The following is a 25740-nucleotide window of genomic DNA, read 5'->3' on the forward strand; positions in this document are numbered from 1 at the left end:
CTTGATCGCTGCGCCAGCAGTTCTAAAATGATACTACAACGGTACATGTAGTAGGCACAGTAGCACTATTATCTACCAAGACATATAAAATTTAAGCGAAATTTTTGCAGCTGTTCTCCGTATCGCTATATCAACAGACAGACACATTATCATAACTATATGAATATGTATATATTATGTCACGCATTGGCTCATCCGGCATTTTTGGTACTAGACAAAAGCCTGTTTTTTCTAGAACAGGGCAACAAACTTGTCACGATAGTAAAAAATGATGTGTATGTTTCGTACTTTAAACAGAAATAAGAAATCTATTATTCAGTCTCTTTGCGCTTTACCAGTCCCTGTCGCCATCTTGTTTTTTCAGAACTGACGGTTGACGGTTGTCGTGCGGCTTTCCGACATCTTTTTTATGAAACAAACCCTTATAGGTCTCTTAAGAGGGCCTAAAATGCCTTAAAAGTGCTTACAGAAATTAACGGCCGTTTTTTGGCTCGTACAAATAGCCTCCAATAATTAGTTTCTGTTAGACGTTTTACGCCTTTGGCCGTTCTAGGTTTTTGCAATGTTTGGCATCTTTGACCTGCTGTCAGTCTAGAATTTAATTCTGCTGAAGCTTTTTTTTTGATTGGACCGTATTTGAGTTATACCTTAACGAGTGTATACCTACCAATACGGCTCCACCGTTTCGAACGATCGTTTCGAAAATAACTAACAAGCGGTTGAAGTCCCAGAATCATAATAGTAATTGTGGTTACATTGAATAAGCCTGATCGATAGGAGCGACACGTCTAGTGAAGGTGAAAAATCAGTTTCGATATATATATATTTTAGTTTTGATACGGTCCTATAAGTAAAGCGTAACAAAAGGTCTTCAATTTGATGGCACACACACATAAATATGTATATACGTGGAGAAAGAGCACGAAGCGTCTTAGAATTGCTCACTGGTGTGCAAAATGGCAGACCATCTTTGGGTTTTAGAATGAGATCTTTAACGTTGATACCGTGGCTGAAATTGCATAAACGGCGTCGACAACGTACACTAATAGTAGAAACACACTTAGCTGACCAATGCCCCAAGGTGACCAGTCATACAGATTTGTGAAAGCGGAGAAGACTATGATTGAATTTATCGGATCCTCTCAGTATGTCAGTGAATCCAAAACATGAATGGCCTTATTTCTGTCTATGTCCAGGGACAATACCTGCATTAGAAACTGGCCACCACGCTGCTGCTGCTGCTGCTGTTGTACCGATTGAAGTTTTTTTTCTTATACATACGTTTTCATCGGTTAGTAAAAAAAGAATCGCTAAAACATAAAGGAAAAAGGTTCTAACTTTTTTAATAAGAAAACGTGTTTATTCGACCAATTCCAGCTCACGCGCAGCTTTTCCTAGGATGACACTTTGGCGACCCACGAAACATCGAGCTGCTTTACAACGGCGATTTGGATGAGAAGGCAAAGAGACACAGAATTTTAGTGGTATTGATACAGATCATTCCGACAAAGCACGATCAGTAGTAGCTTGGACGGTCGCACTGGGCACGAACAGGTCTCCAAAGATGCCGCCCTCGCTACCATGCGATATTACATTGAATGCTTTACAGACACAGGACCTTTCAGGACAGCTGAGCTATTCACAACCTAATTATGTTATAATAGTTTATGGTCAATATATGAAATTAATGGGAAGTCAACTACGAAAAAGACTCGTATCAAATCCACAAGCGCAAAGACGGTATGAAACAGAATGAACGTTGGCTGTATACGTTGATCACAAATTAAATTGGTTTTTACCTTTGCTCCTTCTACTTAAATATAATGCCACGAATAAAATCCTTAAAAAATCCCTAAAAAATCAAACGACTTTTGCACTTAAGTTAAGTTGTAATAAAGAAAGAATAAATTACAAATGGAAGGCCGACTACTACGAAGACGACGATAGGCTGATCCGATCGTGTTCGGTTGAAGTCTGTGAACGTTATGGGGGAATTTGAAAGATTTATTATACGTGATCTAGATAAATTTTAAGTTGATCCTCGAAATATTCTACTACTAGTCATCACAATGGTCTAGGTGTTAAGACGAAAGAAAGACGATCTTTGTTCTATCTCTGCTAGTTCGATCTTGCCGTATTATTCAGATCAATTGTACCTAATAGCTGCAACAGATGTGTCTATCTAATGAAGGCTTATGCATGCACAGCGCATCAATCAATGACGAACCTAGTTACGAAACATGTTACCGATATTCGAATCGCAAGTGTCCTTTTATTTAGCTAATCGTTGGCCTTGGCATCTGGAGAAGATTGGCCTGTTACGATGCAACCTAACAATAAACAAATTTTGTTGAAGCTATTGATTAATGATGATCGGGCACGGCTAGTCGATGCAATTCGAGGTTGCCTTTCAAAACTCAATGAGAAACGTGCAACAAAGTGTGACAAATGGCCGTAGTAAAACAGAGATTAGCTATGATAACTATTTGCAGCTGCCGTGCGTAATGTGCCATTGCGTGGTAGCACGAAATGGCCTGGTCTGTCTTGGTCAGCTTGAAAATGGCAGCATTTCTCGTAGTTAAGGGGATTTTCAAGTGCTTCTAACCCTCCTAATGAGCATACACACGTCGAATATGAGTGGGCGATTTAGCCCAACCGGCCGTGGCTAACAAGATGCCTGGACACGCTTCGCTCGCTAGAGGACTCGACTTCAAGGATTTGTATTAGCGCGTTTACATGAATGCAAACAGACTTTCACTCGTTTTCCGCAAGAGGACAGACAAACATATGAACGACGACCAAAGGCAGACGCTTCGTGCGCGTACAGCATGTTGTTATTATGTTTGTATAGAGTAGCCAAACTTGCTGGCCCGCCCCGGTACCCCTTCCGCAAACAGGCCGACTCTAGGCTTAAATTAGCCCCTAGAATTACGCGGTTCTACCCGACTTCTTCGTCTAAAAATTTTCTCCTTGCATCCGCTACGCTTTTCTTAAAAAGTGAAATGTTAGTCATTGTTAGTTGTTACTGTGTGATGTGTTAAGTCATTGCTGCAAAGGCTTGTGTACTTTGGAGTAAATTATATGTTATTATACTTTTACACGCTGGATGGCTAGTTCTGGGTATTAATCAGGCCACTAACCAACTTAAGACGCTATAGTCATTTGACTTTTTCAAACTTGCACCGTTATTGATCTTTGTTATCTTTATTTTATGTAGAACGTACATGATAAATAGGGCAGACCTTCAACGTATGCTGTTCTAATCTAGTTAGATAATACGAACAGGCGATGCTGTGTCCATGTTTAACAATATTATGTAAACGCATGGGTTTAAAGGTTTCGCCTCTACTTAGACAATTTGCTAGATAGGCCGTTCGACTTCTAAAGGCTTGACAAAGGAGTATAATTCTGTGTTACCGAAAGAGAAAAAACAAATGCCGTATTACAACATCTTATTCGTCCGAATCTTACTTTGCCAACATGAAGCAATAACAATAGGTAAATTTAATAAAAACAGAGTGCACAGGAACTTTTTTTTGTTAGTTGCACTTTTTTGCAATTGAAATCTTTGGTTTTTCTAGGTAATTATACTGTCAGATATTAACCAAATATCATGATAATATTATTTTATCTAGGTTGCGAAGTTCTGCTTTACCACTGTCGCGGGCAATTTACGAGGGCTCCTGTAAGCGTTCTATTTTTTACTTCTTTATAGCCGATAACTTACGGCTAGCACTCTTAGACACGTAGAGGTTTGACCATCTGACTATAGCCTGACCTCCATAGACTTCAGTCATCGATTCGCAAGGGATCGTGTTAACTTTTTCTCTCTACTCTACCGAATGACGCTCATAACTAGACGAAAAACCACTGCTGATTTCTTCATTGAGTAATTGTGCACGAACGTATACAAACCTCTTTCATTTTGAGCGATAAAAGGCTCCATATGATTTGTAATCGAATGCTGACTAGTTGGGGATCGATCAGTTGCAGCTACTGGAAGCAAATGGAAAGCAAACAACGCTCTCTGGCGGAGCTGAATAAAACGACATTTAGTGAAAACGCATTGGCTGGAAAAATACGCATACAGGATAGACATTTATTAATACATTAATCACTTGTTGTTGTTGTTGTTGTTGTTGTTGTTGTTGTTGTTGTTCGGTGTTTCGTACATCGTTAATCAGGGCAACAGCAGCCGTAATAACAACAACAACAACAGGCGGCCGCGGCAGCGGCCGACCGTAGTTCTGGAAGTAGTACTTGTTCTTATGTATGTAGGGGTCGGTAGTTTGCTTTTCTGGCTTTTAGGATATTCATTTGTCCTGACGCTACTACTCTTGTAAACGAATCCCAATGACCCCTCGTGTACACGGCAAGATTGTTACGCCATACGAACTCGCCTTTCGTCATGTAAATCGCCGTCAGTTCCTTCCTCTCGCTGCTTCCTTTCTTCTCGTTTGTCGATCTCTGAGGGCACCCGTCTTTCTGTGCGAGGTTGTAGACCTTGGAAACCGCAAAGGGTTGTCTAAGTACGCTGTCTTGCTCATTGCTCCCACATTTTCAGAACTTGTTGGTATCCTCCTTGGTAGATACGGCGTTGTGTGTGTTAAGACGAGCCTAGGAGGCCTACCTTTAACACGGCTAGGATCAAAGGTCAGCCATCAAACCGACGACCAAGTGAAGCTGCACAAGGCAATGGCCTAGCGTGTAGCTGCTGAACGACGACCATTCAGAGCAATATATGTGCAATAGTTTAATGTACACCTCGACAATCTTTCACAACAGCACCGAATACGCTATACAAGTGTACATTTCATGAATCCGTAGAATATCATGATCGTTATCATAACATCACTCCTGTCTCATTATTATGGCTAGAATCATCATCGTCATGATCATTATTGACTACTATAGAAATTAAGCCATTATCCCTTTGGAAGTTGTACGAATTGTTATGAAAAAAAAAACAAGTTTTGCAACTATTAATAGTAACCGTTATTGTTTTTCTGACGTTTAACGTTATAGCATCATTTTGGAAAAAACTTCCAGTAACATCTGTCAGTAAAATCTGCTACACTGATCTGGTACTCATACCCGTGGAGAAATCCGACGATCGATGTATTATGACAATGTCAATGCAGAGAATTGTATGAAAAAAAAACAACCGTTATATATGTTGTTTTCTTAGCTCTGTCTGATTGATTCTTGTCTCAGTAACGTTGCTGATCAGGTCGTTTTGATCGTTTAAGCTGCACCTTGAGTCGCTTGGCGCCGATCTGGAACCCGTTTAATGCTTTGATAGCCGCCTGTGCGTTAATAGCGTTCGAATACGATACGAAGCCGAAACACTTGGAGAGTTGTGTGTGTTTATCAATAAACACCTTAGCTGAGATCACCTCGCCGAACGGCATGAACAGCTGCACCATGTCGCTATCAGAGAAGTCCTGTAAACATCAACATGATAACAAACACAGATGCATATGCATAATTGTAGAATGATGACCACATGAGGGCCATATTGTGTTTGTTAGATTAGATATGGTTGTATGTTTACCGCGAGTGACCAGTATTTGAATGATCGATCAATACGTTAGGATAGAATACAGCTGTTTAGTATCAGCTTTTACTATTCATGGCATGGTCAGATGCTAGGCTAGGCTGATCATACTAACTGCTACACTGTTTAAAGCGGGAACGAAAGATATTCTCTGATCTTCTATGGTTAACTGTTCCAGCCATTATATCGCTATTTACTATTCACTGCCGAGGTTATTGCACTACAATGCCACATCTCTTGGCGCGATTTGAGGTGTCACAGGACGCAACCTCACAGATTATCTAGGGTCTGCAAAATCGCTCTAATGCCTTCATGCGTTAACTACAACTTTTCGGCCGTTCGATAGACCGATAGGACTGACACGCATCTGGGCGATTGCAAATTCGTGTTAACTTTCACGTTCTGTATATGGGGCATTGCCGTACTACTGGTTTCGGCCAACTTCATTCCTGCCTTAAAGATGACCCTATCTTGTGACAAAACTAGCATGTAGGATTTCTCCCCATTAAAGTTGTGGGCTAATTGCGATCAAATCCATACGAAAACGGCTCTGGTAGTGGCTTGTGCGTAAACTTGGTAACCACAATCGTAACCTGCGTAAGGGATAGATGCGCGTGCACCCCAGTGATAGAGGCTAACAGCCCGGGGTTTCATCTATTTATCACAAATTATTGTATTGATATAGGCTTGTATTAGACAACAAATGCCCGACCCGAATGAAATAACCTTAATATCAGTAATATCAGCCGAATATGCGTTCGCCAGAGACAACTAAAAGATGGACACCTATTAATTAGCCTTTATTATTGTGGAACGTCTAACTGTGACATCGAGCTAACGGTTACTTGTAAGAGTCGCCTCTTAACTTAACTCTTTAAAATTAGGCGGTGGTCCAGAAATACGTCTTACTGCTACAAAAAGATACAATCGAGAATACGCACTTAACGCTTACATACGATAAATAAAGTCCCAGAAAAAGAGTAGGCGGCACAGAGGCACGACCCGTGGCAACCGATAACGCAAGTTGGTGAAAGTTTCTAAAAATTGAATTGTGTCACTCTTTGTCTGTGTATATCTCTACGTGGACATATGTGTGGATGGGTTTGTGGCCAACGTTGTTAGCATCGCCCATTTTTTACTTTGGCCCGTCCATAGCAAACGACGCTCTTGTCTCGACTGCTACATGCAACGCGGAACGTAACAGCGACAATGCTATAAAATTTCGACGAACCCTTAACTGAGTTGTGATCGCATGGCAACAACAAAACGGCAAGGTTTTGCTGCGTCGGTACGCTGATGTTGCCATCTTCACAGTAAAGGCTGGTCGCTGGCTAGATTCCGGCATGTCTACGAAAGTGAGTATATATAATATACGTGAGTGTCAATGATGTTTTTGCTCTTAGTCATTACCTACCTGTGGTAGATGGTAGATGAACAGGTTGGAGCCTTCAGGTCCTTCAATCTGTTTGCCGGCCGGGTTGTTGAGCGATGCGAGATGGTGGGCGAGTGCAGGCGGGATCTGCTGTTGGTATTTTGATGGTAGCGACAAGGAATCTGCCACAGCGAAAAGTAGAGAAGGTGTGGAAAGCAAGTAAGCGGCAATACAACGATGGAAAGTCGAAATGTACCAACTGTGTAACGACGGTAGCAGCGAACCGTACTATCTACGGCAGTAATCTCACTGACGGTAAAAGAAAGAGCCTTAAAGAGCAACCAATCGTCTCATGTAATGCCTAAAGGTAGTCCCGGACATAAAGCTTGAAGCCTTTCATTCAACAGTATTATACGAGAGGTAGCAACAAACGAGCGGTAGCATCGCCTTCACTGGTAAAGCACAAGTAACTACTACCAATGACAGATGTGCTGGCTACTAGCTTTTGGTCTCTTCTCTTTTCTAGAAAAGAGAACTGCAACGCTCTAGTGCCCTCAAGTGCGCCATGGCTTACTGAAACCTATGCTTAGATTCGATTGGGTATGGGTCGTAGTGATCGTAATAGTGGAAATGCCACTGCACGACCGTCACGCGGAGTTCACTCAGTATGGCGTGCACTCAAGATGCAACTCGTTGTTATTGTCCGCGCCTGTGGCTGCCGCTGCTACAACGTTAGTTGCTACGGGTGGCAGTAGCATCCTACGGTGTCATAAATCTGGGCACAGACAATCTAACGTGAAACTAGAGCCTTTATTTATAAAGAGAAGGCATTGGCTTGGTACTCCCAATAGTTCTCGATAACGAGAGTCATCAGCGATAGCTGCTACGGCTAGACTTTTATTTACCGAGATGTGACGAAACCTAGGCTAAGGGCGGCCTTTCGAGCGGTATAACTCGATTAAAGCAATAGTATTTTATTATGACTGAATAGGAGACAGCAGTAATAGTAATAAAGATGATAATAATAAAAATAACAGCACTGGTTGGCAAAACGGAAACGGAATGGCATTATAATAATTTTTTTTTATATTATAAAAAAATTAGCTTCCTTCATTCACATTTTGTTATTGCAGTGTCATGAAAATCTTACGTGCAATTGTTGAGTAACTCATGATGGATAAGAAGGTAAGGATTCCATGCATACAAACCATTTTGCTGCGATGACATTGTACTGCTGGGTCGATAATGGTGAGGCTGAGGCGCTACTGGTACACCACATGTAGGCATACCGCCAAGGCTGACTGGTGGCGTGGGCTGCGTAGAACCTATCAGCTGGCCCAACAGATTGTTTACGAGCAGTTGGCCAGGCCCAGCAGGTACGCCCCGAACGTTCTGGACAGATGGACCCCCGGTCATGCCCAGCCTGCCTGTACCTAAAAGGTCGTTTGCTTTCGTTAAGCTTCAGTGCTGAAAGGTTGCTTGTGTCATGTGATCTCGCTGGTTTATCAATATCTGTATTGTAATCACATCGTGGCATGTATGAAACGGCAGCTCACAATGGATGCTGCGGCGGAAATTGCGCATAATATGTCTCTGTGTGTGCGACGTCGTGAATTGTGATCTTGCCTATTAGATACTATATTTTGTAGGCTGCCACTAAAGTTGTTAGATGTATAAGCGTAAACCCACCGATTGGATTTGGCTGCTGGACGTTTCCTGGAACCTGGTACATATTGCACGCCACCTGAAGGCAAAGACGAAGTACACGCAGATTAGAAAAGGGTAAGATAAAAGTGAGGTCAACTGCGGCAGTGTTGAGAGAGCTTCAAGCTGACGCTTTCTCAGGGCCGGTACAGCAAGCCATGGTTCGAGGGATCAGGACTGCAACTTTCGATAGCTGCAACCGCAGAGGAGAAGCCCCATCTCACAGGATTTCCCCATTGCATCCTTACCCCGCTCCAGCTGGGTCTTCGTTGCTCTTTGGGTTCTTGGATCTCTTTTGCTCCTCTTCCGCCTGTCCGTCGCTTTAACGAGTCCATCGTTGATCATGCTGACTGACCCCCCCCCCCCCCTTCTTCTTTCTGGTAGCCTTGGCTGATTTTTACTTGCCTTTTGCTAACACACTATATCTTAGCTTTCTATGAACAACGAGAGCTCTCTCAATGTTGGCCTTCAGTCTATCGATTTGTCAGTTGGCTTATAGTACCTAACGTCGCCAGCCTAACTTTGTTTACCTCGGATGCTGAAGGTTGTGCAGCTAGGACACTCTGTTGAACGCCGAACTGCGAGTTTGCCGCCGTGCTAGCACTTAAATTGGTGACGAGACTTTGGACAATTTGCTGCTCGAGTCGATTGGCAATACCGCTGATGAGGCTCTTGGCGATATGGCCCTGCAGCTGCTTCGTAAGTGCCTCCTTTAGCTCGAGGCTCTTGGCTGCGGCCTTCAGCTTACGTTTGAGTCTTCGGCTGGCCACGTATGTGCTGACGAGACTAGCATTTCCTCCGCGGGTCCTCACGTCCTTGTCCGACGAAGGGCTACGAGGTGGTGGACTCTGTGGAGATTCGATGACCGTCATCTTGTGCTGCGTCATCTCTAGACCTTCTGTAACGCACGTGTCCGCTTCAGATTCCTACAAGGTGGCACAAAAAGAGTTCAAGGCTTACAATCAATATAAGGATGTTTTTCAACCTAATATAGTGTGCAACTCTTTACGAACGTTCTGGACGATACGAATAGTGGCACCGGTTGTACGATACTTCTCTGTATATATATTCTGCCTTCCTATACCTATTTATTGTGATACGCACACTGGCCAAGATTCTTCCAGATATGTACAGAACTTGTACATCGTGCAATCAGCCAGACATGCTCTCCCAGTGACTTATAGCAGTAAGATTCCGTAAACTAGTTTTTCTGCACGGAGATCACAGAGGTGGCCATGAGAGCCACCAAATATTATCAGAAAACAACATAAATCTCCGTCTTTCGATGCCCTAGGCTTAATTGGTCGTCATCTCAAGTTTCTAGTGGTACAGCCAATCACATATTCATTACGCGGCGACTCAGTCGTTGTTAGAAGGTTTTCTTTATTTTTTTTTTATACTCGCGCTGTTCCTATCCGGTTCCCTCTCTGGACTCGCTAGATTGTGAGTCTCTCGGTCGGTCAGAGGCTCGTGCTTTATACCTTGTGTGTGCCAGTCTCCTCGTCGGCGTCCGTTCACCGTTCACAGTGCCTAGTCAAGACTAGATCCATTCGAAAGCTTCCTCTGTAGTTTCTCCTTTCCTCCTTCTTCCTTTTGATCATTTGCGTGGTGTCAAAATGAAAGCTCAGCGAGTACACATATTGAATACACACATACTCCATCGTCGCTAATGGCGTTGTCGTTAGTGATTGGCTGTGCGTGCTTTCGACGAGTTCATCTCTGCGAGCTAGACACACGCTGTGCCCGGACAAAGAGTGGGCGGGTTGTTATGATCGAGTGTGACCGACTCCTGACACCCGCAACCGCTAGGCGCACGCTTGGTTTGCAGGCCTATGTAGGCCGGCTAGTACGATGGTTAGGGCGCTCCGCCAGAGAGCCTTGCATCGACAAAACAAAAGACCTCCGCTCGACTCGTAGAGGTTGGCACTGGTCGTTGTCAGTTCTTTGAATACTCGTTGAAGACAGGGAGGTACGCTCTTTGCTCGACATGGCGTACCTCGTCTCTCGCTAATCCTCACCACGGAAGGAGCGTGCGGTCGACATCACAAAACCCTACTCTCCTCATTGTGTCCTGGATTTTTCTTTAGTTTATCCGTTCTACCTCCTGTCTTTATCCACTGACTACGACCTACATACGGTCGTGACACACCACATAAAGTCTTCGTTGGACAGCTCTCTCTACAGCGCAGACTGCCTTGACGAATTTACAATATATATATATATATATATATATATATATATATACACATACAGAGACTAGAAGAATGCTACATATAGCAGTAGTCGAAAAGAAATCACTGGACCGCAAACGAGTTCACATCAACAAATAAATTCATAACTGATAATTACGGTTGTTCGACCTAACGACCATTTTAAGTTCATTTGTTATTTTCATAAATTTACATGTTTTTATGTATCGTAATATTAATTCTAGTATGCACTGCGCGCTTTTAAATGGAAAAGACATCTGGCAGTGGATACCGATAACCAAAAGTTTTTACTTTCACAAAAATAGGACGCGTTCCCTTTGTGGGATAGCAGAGCGCGGAACTGTGGCAAAATCAGCCTGGTCAATGAAACTATAGAATGTTTCTATAGCAAAGTTGCGACGGATACCGAGGCGTATGTTTATGGTGATTATATGACCGTAGCTTGCTATGTTAAGTAGCCAGAAAGCAGACACTGAATGGATCTGCAGATGCCTCACAAGTATATTTAATGGTCAGACGTCTGGCGATTCACTGTTTACTGCTTCGTTGGTTATTGCAACGAACAGATGGTGAATCAATTCCGTAGTTCGGCCAGTTGGCTCGCCCCGAGCAATTACGGCAGCGTCGGTAGCATTACCCCTACCTGTTATATTTCCACTCCGCGTGTTTCTCTCGATTTGAAAAATTTTACCACATACATAATTTTCTCGTAACAAGGTAACTTCACGCGGACATTATACTCGAGCTTTAGGGGCAATTATGTGAAGAGATGGACAATAGCAGCATCGATTTAAAGCAGAGTGAGTTATTCGTTCTTCGAAGTGTCGAAGGGATAGGATACTGTATGCTATGAAAAGATCAGCCTTGTTGTACCCGCAACACATACAAGGTGCTTCAAATGCCTGTGCTATTTATATCTCGTTAATGATAGTAAAAGTAAAAGCATACAGCTGTTAAGGCAATAAGAAACATAGCGATCCCTTAGGTTCGGCCAACTGACCCGCCAAAATCGGCATTTTGGATCCGCTATACGAGTACTGCTACCTGGTTGTGGTCATTTTCGATCTAAAACCCTCAATTCCTTCTGTTTCAATATTCTTTCGCATCGTATCCACAGACCTTTATACATGCATGCGTCCGTGCGGGTCCATTGAGCAATGTGAAAAGTGTAGTTCATGTCGTAGACAGTTACAGACAGATGACGATAGGTTAGCATTTTCGTTCATCCCCTATTGTACCTACATATCTATGTATAAGATGTATACTTAACGCTTCTGCTTATAGACGTTTGGCAATCGGCCAATATAGGCAAGCTCGGTAGCTAGCGCAGCAGAGAAATAGGCGGCAAACGTAAAAATTACGCGAGCTTAAAAACTGTAGTAGATAGTATACTATGCCCTTATAACATGTTCACGTAAATGCAAATGACGGTTTATTCACAGACAGCGGGGCTGGTTGGACACTCGTTGTAATAGAAGCTGATCGTAATAGTAGTAGTTAGTGGCCCTGCTAGTTCGTTCGGACTGTCAAAGTGCAGCTTGAAAATTTTATGTCGTTATAGCATCCGGAGTCCTGCAACTGACTTCATCATGATACAGCTGAGGCGCAACGCTGATAATGAACGTTTGAATGCAAGGCTATTTGGTCAGTTCGTGCAATGACTTCTTTACCAACCAAAGGCGCGGCTGTGGATCTCTCGTGGACTGGACGAAAAATGGAAAAGGACGCTTTAAAATAGTGCGCGCGTGATAATCTCGCCGTGCGTAAGCGTGCGAGGGTCGACACTTGGGCACGTTGAGCTGTTACTTTCATTTCACGCTATAATGCAGTCTCATACGCATAATTCATTTGAGTAAAAAACAAAAGAGGCTACATTATCAATTAGCTACACAAAATTGCGAGGCAGGAGTGTAATTTAAAAAGCCATAAGAGACTACCAGTGGTACGCCAACAATACATGAAAGCCTGTTTGTTCGACTGTACTTTTCTGTTGGTCATGTGGTGGCGAGTTCTTTTTGTGCCGCCTAATAGCAACAGAAGACCTTATATTTATATAAGGTCACTGTATCAACACGTACGCAGAGCTGCACTGAAACCGATACGGGAATCGCAAGAAGTGATTGGGGCCTAAGCGGCAAACAACGGTGGAGCTCAAGTGAAAAATGAAGTACCGGACAAATCACACTAGAACTCCTTATCTTCGTGAAACCTCCATGGCTACGGACTAAGTGTGGTTCCTTACGCGCACAGTCACGCTATAGCTCACTTATAAATGGAGTATAGCCGACAAATCTCACGGAAGCCACGTCATTTTGTGAGCTCTTTCAGTGCATTCAACGCTCACAGTGTTCGGTAGGCAGAGCAATAGCCTTTGCTCGACGGTAGCGTAGCAGCTTAGCTGCGTACCATGTTTTTGCGAACTCAACGGCAACTGGCGCTGATAACCGGCAAAAACGACAAAGGAAGTCGTCGCTCGCTATTATTAAATGTTCGGTCCTTACTCGATTATTGCTGATGACGTCTCGTCTTTTAGTCAGCAGTTGCCCTTTCCGTTAACAAGTGGTCCCATGGACAAACTGACTGTAGTGAAACGAACAGGCCGGCCGGATCGGTCCAACTACTGAAAGAACGTAACAGTAATAACATGCTTCCCTATTTGGTAAGAAAGGTGGTACGGTTTGAGGGTAAGGGGCGTCCGTCTTACGCTCGAATCGCCATGTGCAGGACGACACGGTGCCGTAGAGGTTATGTTAGCTGTCAGTCCATAATTTATAATCGAGTGGTAAATATTTAGTCAACACGAGGCTTTTTTCCATTCCCCTATTATGCAGCACTGACTGTAATTGCAGCAAAGGCGCTGACTGGCCCTTTATTTTTCGATTCAACATATAGCGCTATAGTGGTAAATTCGACGGCCTTTTATCGTTCAAGTATTCTTACTACATTTTCTCATAGCGAGACGACAAACACAATGTAATGAGTACCTAATGAAGAGCGGCTTACCTGAACTGCTAGCGACACTGCTTGAATACTTACTGCGAACGCATCGAGACGTAATACTTTTTTATGAAATTTCAACTCGATTTGAAGTTTAAAGCTAAGGGAAGTTAAAGCTAAGATACATACGTTTTCCACCTAACGCTTCGTTCGGCGAGGCCAACTGCTTATCGTATTATGGGTTTGATTACAGCGCGAGGACAAAAAGGCAAAAGTACCCAGGGGGTAGTAAGTTGTGCCTGAAGTTTAACTTTGGTATAATTACGTTGGCTATGTAACGGGCAAGTAATTGAATACATTCTCGTCACAATGATTAGCACGCTCGCTTATTGACAACAAACGATGGGTTCGAGGGGGACATTCACTCATAAATCATCTGTTTAGTACCATGTACTAGATGCGTAAGATTTATTTCGTCCTCACCTTTCGCAAAGGTAAATCGGGGAGGCCTAAAGTTAAAGAAGCGACCACTATATCTGATGCGTTGCGTCGCTGAGTACCGGACTTGGTCCGTCTTACACTTTTAAGAAAAAAGGAGAGAAAAAAGGGACAGAAAGAGAGAGAGAGAGAGAGAGAGATGAAAACAGCCATACAGGGAGAAATAGAGCTTTAGTGGTATCGAAATAGTGGTGACAGGGATATCTCGAGGCAAGAAGCATTATGGCACCTTGGTTAGCTTGACGGCATCAAATGAGCAATCGACAACAACGTAAGACGCTGTCATCACCCTCGTTTCTGCGACTCAATCTTTCTCGATAATCTCCGTCATCTCTTCTAAGCGCATACATATATTTGTGAGACCCCCTTACTTTTGCAGGACTTTCGCTTGAGGGTAAGGAGGTGAAAAGGATAAAAAAATTCAGGACGAGAAACCCTTTGGTTTGCCGGTTTATTCCGGAAGCCCTTTCTGGAAACTTTTCTCCTTCTTGTAACCCGGCCTTACGCTGCCACTACTTGCTACCGGGTACGTGCCTACGTACCGCAGCAGCATGTACGTAAAAGCTACCTACGCAGCCTGTCCTGTAGGGGATAGCACCATCCACCTTCGTTAAAGTCGCATTGCGGGTCTGTCCGTCCTTCTCATCTTTTCTGCCGGCTCGTGTCTTTGCTGCCTGTTCGGATGACTGTCCCTTTGTCTCTCCTGACGAAGTGGAGTAGATTCCGTTTTCGAAAGAGCTACCTGCCAGCAAGGCAGCCCCGCGTCTTTCCAACTCATTCCTGGACGCCATGTGACTAGTGTAGAGCTTTACTTTTTGTCGTTTTGTACTCCGCGTTCAGCAGATCGGAGAGGGATTACCTTATCTATGAGGGAAAAGAAAACACGAAGAAAATGCTACCTTTATGAAACTTCAGAACTTGGCCTAGAGGCTGTTTCTTGTTAGACTTATTGGTAGAAGTAGACGTACGTGTCTAGCAATTGTTCGAACATCCTCTGTCTACTGTCGCCTTTATATTCCCATACAGAATTCTGGTGCTTCAACCAGCTCCTATTCAGTTAGAAAAATTCTGTTCGATTCTCAAAACACATCGCATATGGGGTTAATGAGTACATTGCGAAGGCAACTCAGCTTTAAGCAATAGTTATTCGATCTTGTTTTTTTTTTAGAGTTTTAATATCATTTTTAAGCAGAAAGGTCATCATACTCTGTATAGCCGGGTTAAACAGACTCGCGTTTCTTAGGCATTACAGATTTACTTTGATGAATTAATTTATATTTCAACCTCTTGTTTTGATTGGAACCGTATTTTTTGTAAGTATTTAATTTTACGTCCATAGTTCTACTGGAAAGTGTACCGCAAGCTTCAATGCTTTAAATTAACCTGACCCAGCGAATTATGCCCTCTGCAGCAACTAATGTCAGATTGTGATCTAGGCTTAAGCGGCGATAATTGGGGTCTGTCTTGAACGGCCCAGCCCTTCTTATTCTACAAATCCTTTTTGGTAATCTTGCCTAATATCCGATGTCCTATTTGCAGCGCGTTGTTGTAACAGCGCATCCCGGTCACGCTAAGGGCGGTTTATACCTACTATTTTGTCGTAGGAGTATAGCGTTGTACTCCTTTCTGAGATCTAAGCATTCAGGGTTGCAACAAACCAAATGAAGCCATTTAGCCTTTTAGACTGCATGGCTTTTGCACTGAAAAGATCTTTTCTGGTGATTTATCCTCGCTGGGAGGCAAACTTTTTTAGTCCTAATGTTGCCACGGGCGTTGGCATCGGTTAACTGAGTCACCGTTTGAGTGGGCGCATCTTCGAGAGACGAAAGCACCGGATAGCTCGTCGACATCGTTGCCATCGTCTAGCTCTTACAAGAGCTTGGAAAGCCTACCGGGCATTGGCCAGGACATTTTACAGTCACTATAGTAGTACTCTGTAGAGGTATATACGTGATCCAGAATAAAAGTAGTCCAGTGCTATCCAATATATATATATATATATATATATATATATATAATGTCTGTGTGTGAGGGGGGATGTTTGTGTACACGTGCATTTGCGTATTCTGCCATCGTTAGCCCTGTTCGACAGGCTCGCTAGCATCGCGGTCTATATGCTAAGCACGTATTCAGATGCCTGCGACAAAACGAAGAGGCTGTCTTATCGACAGGTCCTATATGTATCTTGAAGGGGTTCTAACTCGGCACACTGTCACGCAGATACGCCAGTGCTATGGTCCATCAGTAGCCCGGCAATTCCCAGACTTTTTACAGCACAGCTATAGCACAACTGTTCAACAGGTTCATCAAAGGAAGATTCAGCGAAACAGAAAAAAACGCGCTTTGTTCTGTTCTTTTTGTCTCCACTTTGCGTAGCAGCAGCTTCGGTACGGGGTTAAGCAGTGGAACATAGCAGTCCTGGTCGATCAAGGGACAGTCGAACGAACGACGACAAAAGAAAACAGCGTGCTACGGTAAAAAGAGGAAACGAAGAAGGTCGGCCAGTGCTCAGGGAAGACAGGCGGCGGAAAGACGACCTATGTGGACGTTTAGCCGGCTAGCTTTCAGGCGGACACGGGAGTCAGAGAGCTGGCTGCCTTCCGGAGGAAGAGCTAGGACAATGGAATCAACATTGAGACCGACGCGAACTATGAGTAAACCAAAACCAACGGCAGCAGGCGGGCAAAACGGGGCTTTTTAGCTGTTGGGATGAATATACGCGAGAAAAACGAAATACGGGTCCATTCACACTAACGACTAAACAGTGACGCGCACAGCCGGAGAGATCCAAGAAAAAGGCCAAAGAAAAAAGCCCGATCGAACAACAGAATATAGGACAAGAACGAGACTGATTTTGATTACATGGGAATCGGTGTTCGAGACAACCGGGTCGAAACGTAGTCCTTATCCCTTGAATCTCCTGCTTTGATGCTTCTCCTTTTTTTATAAGTAGCGTAACAATAGCACAACGGACGTTGTTTGTAATTGCTTTGATGTGACTCGGAAGAACATCGACGACAAGCTGAACAAAGACGTTGAAATAAGATAAATCTACAGAAAAGGAGAAATTTGAATCTGGCGCATCTTCAAAAAATAAAGAACTCTAACTTTAAGAGCCGGGAATATATTCTGTTCGGTACATAAGGCTTTGAACGATAGACTTGCTAATCGAAACTTAATTGGCTCCATAAGGTTCCATGGCATGCCCACATACATAAAATAGGCAATATAGTAATATTGCATGTAACCTGGAGACCAGTATGCAAATTAATATTATTACATAGTTTGAAACATGGGTTTTTGTCTAGAGGTCTTTGTTTCCATAACAAAGAAAGCGACTACACGAGTCGAGCAAGAACATATGCAAGCAAACCTACGTCAAATTTGTTGCGTACTGCTAAGGTCAACTAATAAGTTGGACTACTGTCAGTTATTAGAATCTAAACTAATACTCTTTGATACTCAGGTCTTAGTGATGAGTCGTGTGCTTTGGGTGCGTTACTCGTGCAAGTTTTGCGAGGTAAGTTAAGTTCCTTCAGTCTCGCAGCTATATCTCTATATAAACGAAGAATAGAATTGTTTTTTTCCGGATACACATGACAGCTTTGCACACATTGGCGTAACAATTAAACCTAAAAGGTAAATCGTGTTAGCTTTGAACCGGATTTCTATACCTATTCGCTGATAATCATAAATACTGTATGTAATTAGAAAATTCATCTTCAATTCATTTAACGATCTTGTAATCAGTATAAATATCTTAGGGCAACCAGTGACGAAGGACGGCAATGTAGCTCATTCGTTGACCCTCTCAGACCTTTTCTTATCTCTAGCAATAGTAAAATCTAGCTATAATAATCATTGGCATCACACGCGCTGTGTCTGTCTCTCATTATCAGCAGATTAGCAGAATCAGCCTTGTTTGGCGGGGGTCGATCTGTCGTTTACGTGAATAACATTGCCAGCTCGGTGATCATGGTGGTATCGTGTTGATATTTTGCTGAACACTGTTACTTTTTATATCCACTACTACAAACACGTGGCCCCAGCGCCTGTATGAAAATTCACGTATGTTCGTTCGCGAAGAGCGAACAAATGATCGCTAAACAGTGAGTCGTTTATTGACGTAGACGAGAACCGTCGCAATCAGCATGAAGATTTACCTCTGCTACCAGTCTCGTCACAACTGGCTTAGAAAGAACACCCTTTACATCAGATGGAGGGGCATTTGCGGGGCACTTGTCTTTTAATTCGTGTCTTGCGGTTTTAAGCGATCAATTTGTCTTTAATTGTCGTTCTGCAGTTAATGCTACACAATTCATTAATTCTAGTTGCTACGGCAGTTGCCTTTTTCATTTCCGTTAATCTTCCGTTTCCTCTACCTCTTTTATTAATCTGTGTGTCTAGTACCTGCAGTTATCTGCACAGCGATTTTTTACTTTTTAAACTTCTGTTAAATATCGGTCTAAAGTGTAAAATGGATACCCACAGAACAAAAAAAAAACTTGTAAGTACCTAAAGAGGGTCTTGCTTTTTCGGGTCTTGGCGGTAGGGGTAAAATTAGCGATACCTTGTCATCACTTGAGTAGCACGAAGTCGCACTTACAAACACTCGAGCACTTTCCGAGTTATCCATGAGATCTGTCGTCGTGCGGCACTACTATTTGTCTGTTTCAGCGGCATACGACCCGAGCACATATGGTAATTTGTAAACGAGGGTGTTTATTTAGGGTCTCTGCTCGCGTACACTATCCATTTCTATTATATAGTATGGACCATTGAGTTTATAAAAGTAGCGATCTTTTTACCCGGGTGCGAATAAATCTGTTGGCCCGTTTGTTCACTAGCACTACAAGTCGACGTCAGTGTTTGATCAACAACACTCGATTTGAGTGTCCTCGTAAGCAACCATAATGTCCCGAAGATGGCGCTAGTGGAGGTGGCTTCTCGGCCCTCTCAAGCACAGGCGGCGCGCGCTGCCGCCCGCTCGCCCGAACCGGTAGATCATCCTCCGCGGCAAGCAACGGTAGGCGATAGCAACGGCTACTTCCCGGTAAGAGCCATGTGCGTTTTTTTTGCTCGTCTCAGATGATCAGCGGCAAGCGTGCACATAAGGAACTAAATAAAAAAAACAAATTCGGGAATGAAAAAGCTTCTCTATCACACTGTCATCTCTGACCGTTCGTATTTACTGCAGAATAGAACAGGATAAGTGACTGACTACGACTAATACCATTATAGCATTTCCCAATTCTACGGACCAAGGTGCCCCAGTGTGAAATTAGGCCTCCCTCAGTCATGTAGCATGCTGAGAGTATCGTTTATCCACTGAGTTCCCTCGCAGCTTACAACATCGCAATAACACGCCTGGGTACCGACCTCATCGCACGAGTTTTGCTTGATATATCGTAATTAACAGGTTGTTCGTGGGTGAACTGCTGCGTCTGCTTTGATGAGGCCCCTCGGGTTTGTTCGGTTTAAAATACATAAGCGATTGCTGCTACTTATACTGGTTGTCTTCTGCAGACGTTCAGAATGAATAGGTAAGTGGCAAGCTGTTGGATGCATTTTGTTACCGATGCCGAGAACCGACGACAACCGGAAGGACGGAAGCGATCGTGTGAAGCCGGCAAGGCTATTAATCAAAGATCGGGCCACGATGTCGATTGGCTGGCCTCAACAGAGGCCGCTATGTGGGCGGAGGCCGCTAGCCGCTGTAGTTTTGGGACGCCTTAAAGTTGAGAGAGGAAGGCCGGGAAGGCTGGTGGTGGTGACCCTTACGAGGTTGGAGGATGATAGTTGGGGGTGAGCACCGAAATTGTTTTCATTTCACGCACCGGGGAGCTTCAAGAGTAACAATAAGCTAAATGTCTCCTTGGCGCGCGACTCTCCAGGTTCTTCTTGGGTGTCCCAGGCGTGCTTCTGCTTACACCGAGCGCGATATAATGGTTACTTGATATTGGTTGGTATGTACCATGCCACGCAACATCGTTCTGGATAGGTTCGCCAAACGCGAACCCTCCCGGTCATCGTCGGTGCGACGAAGCGGGAGAAGCCCGCGAAATCCCAACAAGACTCCCCATCTTTCTGTTAAGACGAAGTGAGCCGCACTCTACTGGTATGGTTGGATATGAGATTGAAGAGGAACCGCACGGAAAAATCGAGACTAGACAAAAAAAAACAATATATAAAAATAATCCTAGAAGAAAGGAGAAGGAACGACGAAACAGAAGGCTACTAGCAGAAAAGATTGGAGAGCGTACGAAGCCCTCTCACCTTGAGTCCGAGAGCATGTTCATCGTTTCGTAGCACGAAAGCTCCACCTGCGGGTCGATCCCACTAGGGCTTCTCTTAGAAGCGGTGCAAAATATAGATTTTCGCAATGGATGGATATCCTTGTAAACCGGTCAACTGGCCCACTAGCGTTATCCAGCGCACGTTGTTGGAGCTGAAGTACGACACAGGAAGCGACAAACTTTTCAAGCAAAAACGCTTTACTGCCGAGAAAAGAGATGCTACTGCACAGGAGGAACTCGAAACAATGCCACGGATGATGTCGTTGGTCGCCTACAGCCGCCTTTCTCCAATGTAACCCATGTGCCCACACCCCAATCCCTTTGCCTCAACGAAACCGTCGGGTGAGTTTGCCGAACGCTTAAATTTCCGTTACGCTTATTGTGTGTCTGTCATATAGTCGTCTTGTCTACTTTGCGGCAGCGATGATGCTTGCCCTGCTTCGTTCCTGTTCTTACTTTCAGTCAGTCTTCGTTACTGCTATCGCCGCTGCGGCTGCAAAAATACCTCGTGTGTACGTTTGTTTGTATGCTTGTTTTATTAAATCCTTACCTTTTTTCAAATATCTGCTGGCGCTACACTTGAGTTTGTGACGGCCAGTTACAATGAGCTGGACACATACTTTACTTGGAGAATATAAATTGCAACGATTGCCGGTCAATGACGGCGAGGTTGGTTGCGAGGTTACAGCTGTTGAGAGACCGGAGTGGGTTGGAAGTGGGCTGAGGTAAAGAGATGGACAGAGCGCAGATTGCAGAATGTGGGCGCTGGGCTCTGTTCAGCTATGGTCTCATAGACGAATGGCCCCTCCTCCCGACGGTCCAACATGTCGGCTTGTCTGCTAACAGCGGCCACAACTTCGAGACAAAGGCCTTTCGACGAATACGGGTCTAGCGGGAAAACTACCAAGCATCCATGCCTGGGACGAATAGACGCCTTGGGGTACGAATTTGAATAAAAATGCTTCAAAGTGTCTCACATAGGAACCGGTAAAGTCGAGCAACTGACAGCGTTGCCAGGCTGGCCACCCTATCTCTTGTTCGAGGTCCCTTGGTAGCGGCTTCAAACGTCGAGCCACCGATTTGGAGATTTGCTGTCCATACACCTCTCCCTGCCCACCACTTGCGTACAATCAGCAACTGCCAGTGTGGGCTGTCAATTTGCCGGCCGGTAATGCTTCCATCCAACGAGTATCTCTTGGCTTTTGTCAACCTGGTATTTTTTGTGCCTTTTGTTCAGGTTCAACGGCTGACACCTCTGCAATACTGCTCAGGAATGCTTACCTCATCTTGAAGAACTGGTTAATAAGAAGAATGAAGAAGAAGAAAAAGCGGGCGCCCAAGACGACGAAATGTCACTGATACGAAGTAAAGGAGCCGTGAGAACTCACAGCCAAAAGAACAACGGTTCCGACAGCATGCATATATTTACAGAACTTTCAACTATACGTACGGCTATTACTACTGGACAGCAGGTGACAGGCTTTGTTTGCGTGCTCTGTATGTACATGTATAGACGCGCTCAATTTGACGAAAGCTCGACGAAGGCGAGAAGGAAATTGGAGCTTTGACGTAGCTGAATAATGTCTGGGAAAAAGCTGAAGCCCTGAGGCAGTAGTGAAAGGCTTAGCAGGTGGAATGTAGGCAGCTGGAGGAATGGTGAGTATTACGCCAGGGCCGCCCATGCCTTGGTCTACCAGACGTGGCCAACTCGAACTTGCACCAGGCAACTTGTGCGATCCTAGCTTCAAGCGGCAGCTCGGCGATGCGGTAGGCATCATTAAAACTCACTTGGCTAGCCTGGGGATTTCGAAGGCTTCCAGACAGATAGGCAAGCGACATTCCAGGCTCGCCAAGCGTACCGTTAGAGTTAGAAGGAACGTGCAGGGAGGAAGCCCACCAGCTCTGCAGTAAGAACGGTAGAGTCATGCAGAGTTAGACGCGCGGCGTTTAAAGCTACCGGACGCCGAAGAGAGAGTCTTCCTGTCTTCTCGCTGCGTGTAAACGCATCCTGCTGTGTGCTTTCATGCGTTCCGAGCTCCCTGCTAGCAAGTTCTCCTATCTCGCCCCTATTATGCCGCAACTGCTGCGTGCCTTGAACAAGGACGTTAAATTGGTTGTAATCGTTAAACGAATGCTATGAGAAGAGACGAGATTTGCTTGCTATGCGCCGCACGAGTGGGCAGAGTAAGCCGCCGCTCCCGCGTTTAGCTCGAAAACCCCGCTGCGTGCCCTTTCGTTTCAACGCTATATCGATTGTCTAAAAAGTGCCCCATTTAATACAGCTTCGATACAGGTTCCGAGGCTGTGTCAACCTGACGCTGTGTGTGTAGTTACAGTCGAGGAGTAGGACAGGTTGACCCGTCTGAGCAGAACTTGCCTACATGCGTCCCCCAATGAAAAAGCGTTTAATTATTTGTAAGCGCGTCAGTGACGGGACTCGAGTAGGGACTGCTGAAGAGGTTTTGGTAAAACTAGCAGCCAGGGATACTGATGAGTTAGGCAATTCGTAGTCGTGGTTAGAGAGCTACATTCGAGTTTGGTTGGATCTACGTTCTTGGTTGGGTATGTTCGGCACCGCAGGAGGGGAAGGGACCACTATGAAAATGCACGGCGTAATGGACGTCAGAGATCACGTAAAGGCAGATTCGATATAACGATAATATACTGAGGTGAGATGGCTGATTGTGGTGAGGAACAGATTTAAGTCTAGAAACGATCTGAGGAACGGTGTTATACTGGCAAGTTCGCCTTTGTATTATTTAGCGTATTGATTCGCGAGTAGCTTCGTGTGCTATCCATAATATTCGTTTCCATTCTTCAGCTTAAATAGCTGTAACAACTCCCTTTACGTTGTATGTTTAACTCGTTATGTGACCTGTATCTGAGGGGACAGGTATTACATACAGGACGAAATAGGCGTGTTAACAAGGACATCGCTAGCCTTCGCCAACTCGAACCAATTTAAAATTAAATTTTTTTTTAAATTCGCGAAGGACAACTTTGTTGCGCTTGTAAGGTACTCAGTGTCACTACGTCTAGACGCGTCCAAGCCTGGCTGTAACGCGTTTCAAAAAACTTAACAAACTTACATTTTAGTATCCAAACTCCGACAGTTCAAAAACTTCTAAAGAAGGACAAGGTTAAAAAAATTCGCAAAACAAATGCTAACTAAAAAGGACAAAGCAGAGAATCACAGGCAGTAGATCTATGTTTGTGATCTACTGTATTTAAAATTTGATTAACTGTGGATATTCTACTTTTGTGTATGTACATACTTTTCGGATCTCTAGGAGTATCAGGTGACGGGCATCCGCGCAGACCGTCGATATTATAAGCCTGTAACCTCGGTGTACATGTTGGCTATCGCGAAGATTTTTGACAGTTGCTGCTCTTGTTCCGAAAAAAAACTTTCTAATTGAACCACGTTTACCGTATGCTTATAGTCTACTCTAAAAGCATACATTCGGTACCAAGGATAGCCAATGATACGCATGACTGCAAAGGTTTAAATTTAAACCTAGCACTCTGTCTACAAACGTACGACTCACTTTCACTTTGTTGTCTCTGTTTTCCCGGCTTCCCACTCCTCCTTTTCTATTTGTCCAGACGTTACGCAGTTCTGTTAGGAATTTAGAATAGATGGACTTCTAGTAAGACTGCAGTTGTCGTTCGGGAGGGTATCGCTAAATGTACAACACACTTTCTTAGGTAAATGGCTAGGACAAAAAAGGCACTAGTGAGGCAACAGCAGCAAAAGACTAAGACATCTCAAACCTATTTCGTTTCATTTCTTCATTCATCATTTCGTCCTTGCTTCATCATACCGATTCTTCCATACGACGAACCGATGGGAACGATACCGCCGCGATGACCGACCGATATTTTTTACGGCATACCCACATCCTGACGCAAGCATGAGACGAATAATTCCATCTTCTTTAAAAACTTTAGGGTGCAAATAAAACAGAGAACGGCAACAAGGAGGCTGTGACAGTTAGGAAATGGTACAGTTCAAACGAATTGTCATAGAGGTGCTGCTACACACCACCATTCGCGGTGTTTGTATGCGATAAAGGTCTTCACTTCTTTGGGACAATCTGATCTCTCACCCTCAAAATTTCGTTCCACAGAGTAACAGTCACGCTAGTCTCGAATTTATGCGCACCTCATTGGCGGACCCTGTTAAAGTTGCGGAATTGTCTGTCTTAGCGTATACGCGCATTCATACGCTCTAGTGGCTAAAGCGAGAGGAGCACCGAATAATTGAGTTGAAGCGGCAGACACTGACGACAGTTGCGGTGGGAGCGCCTGCCGGTCATTGTATTGCTGCCGCTAAAATGCAACAGTAATACAGCTAGTCGATGCAGGCAGGCAGGCAGGGCTGTAATTAAGAGACCCCTCTGGCCCTCCCGGTGGATTACGTCTGTGGATCCGCGTGAGTCGAACGCTGAGCTGCTGCGAGTGCCACGGTATTCGCTACCACCTTCCATTCTAGGCTCCACATGGGAGACTGCTCAACGTGTTTCCTTCTCTCACTTGCTTTCGCTCTTTCCTTTTCTGTCGGCTTCTCTCGACCTCTATCTTTCTCTTTTTCCGGGGGCGTCGGCGGTGTAATCACGAAATTAAAATTAAAACAATATGTAGCGTAGATGCCTAAAAGTTCACACAATCAAACGACCACCACGCTGAGTTCGAACGAGGACTAAGAAGTACATCTGTAAGTACTCGTACTCTCACGACCCCTCTACAAGGAGTTGCACAAAACCGACTGCCTGATAAGCCATAATTAACAAAATGGCAACAGAAGAAGCGACATCTGTTTGTACGATTTTGTTTAGGACTGCGTCCTGCGTAAACGATCTAATATCGCGTTTTGGTGTGACAAACGCTCAATAATTTACAAGCAACGAGGTCGCTAAAAATTTCTGTTATATTTAAAAAAGAAGGTCAACAAAGCTGTAGATTTAAACGTTTGACAGCATTACTGAAGTTGTACTCTCTAGACACGTTTTTAGGGGTTTATGCAATATTATATACAGAATATTTCTCCAGCAATTCGTCTTTATGACTATCTAAATCGATAATATTTAAGGAATTATTTGACATACACTAGAGTGTGTTGTTCGCAATTCAGGGCGGTCACAACTTTACTTCGACTGCTGAACC

The 25740-nt window shown here is 44.1% G+C and overlaps 1 protein-coding gene across 9 annotated transcripts in view; it reads right to left on the bottom strand.

Moving 5' to 3' along the window:
* Positions 1-4071: 4071 nt before the first annotated feature.
* The window catches only part of LOC111268140 (uncharacterized), a 69179-nt gene continuing 47510 nt past the window's right edge, over positions 4072-25740 (bottom strand). For 4 of the 9 annotated variants that reach the window (XM_022846908.2, XM_086971566.1, XM_022846910.2 and 1 more), the window contains 5 exons: positions 9164-9559; positions 8619-8673; positions 8138-8362; positions 6972-7111; positions 4072-5444 (listed from right to left, as the gene is read on the bottom strand). In XM_022846908.2, coding sequence (XP_022702643.1) covers positions 5211-5444; positions 6972-7111; positions 8138-8362; positions 8619-8673; positions 9164-9559 — 1050 coding nt within the window. In that variant the 3' untranslated portion in view covers positions 4072-5210. Of the gene's footprint in view, positions 5445-6971; positions 7112-8137; positions 8363-8618; positions 8674-9163; positions 9560-10114; positions 10797-13014; positions 13129-14850; positions 15086-18793; positions 19152-25740 lie in introns of those variants that run through there. The other 5 variants (XM_022846907.2, XM_022846909.2, XM_022846904.2 and 2 more) reach the window with 5 other exon arrangements.

This window comes from Varroa jacobsoni, unplaced genomic scaffold, assembly GCF_002532875.2.
Source record: "Varroa jacobsoni isolate VJ856 unplaced genomic scaffold, vjacob_1.0 scaffold_1261, whole genome shotgun sequence".
NCBI lineage: Eukaryota > Metazoa > Arthropoda > Arachnida > Mesostigmata > Varroidae > Varroa > Varroa jacobsoni.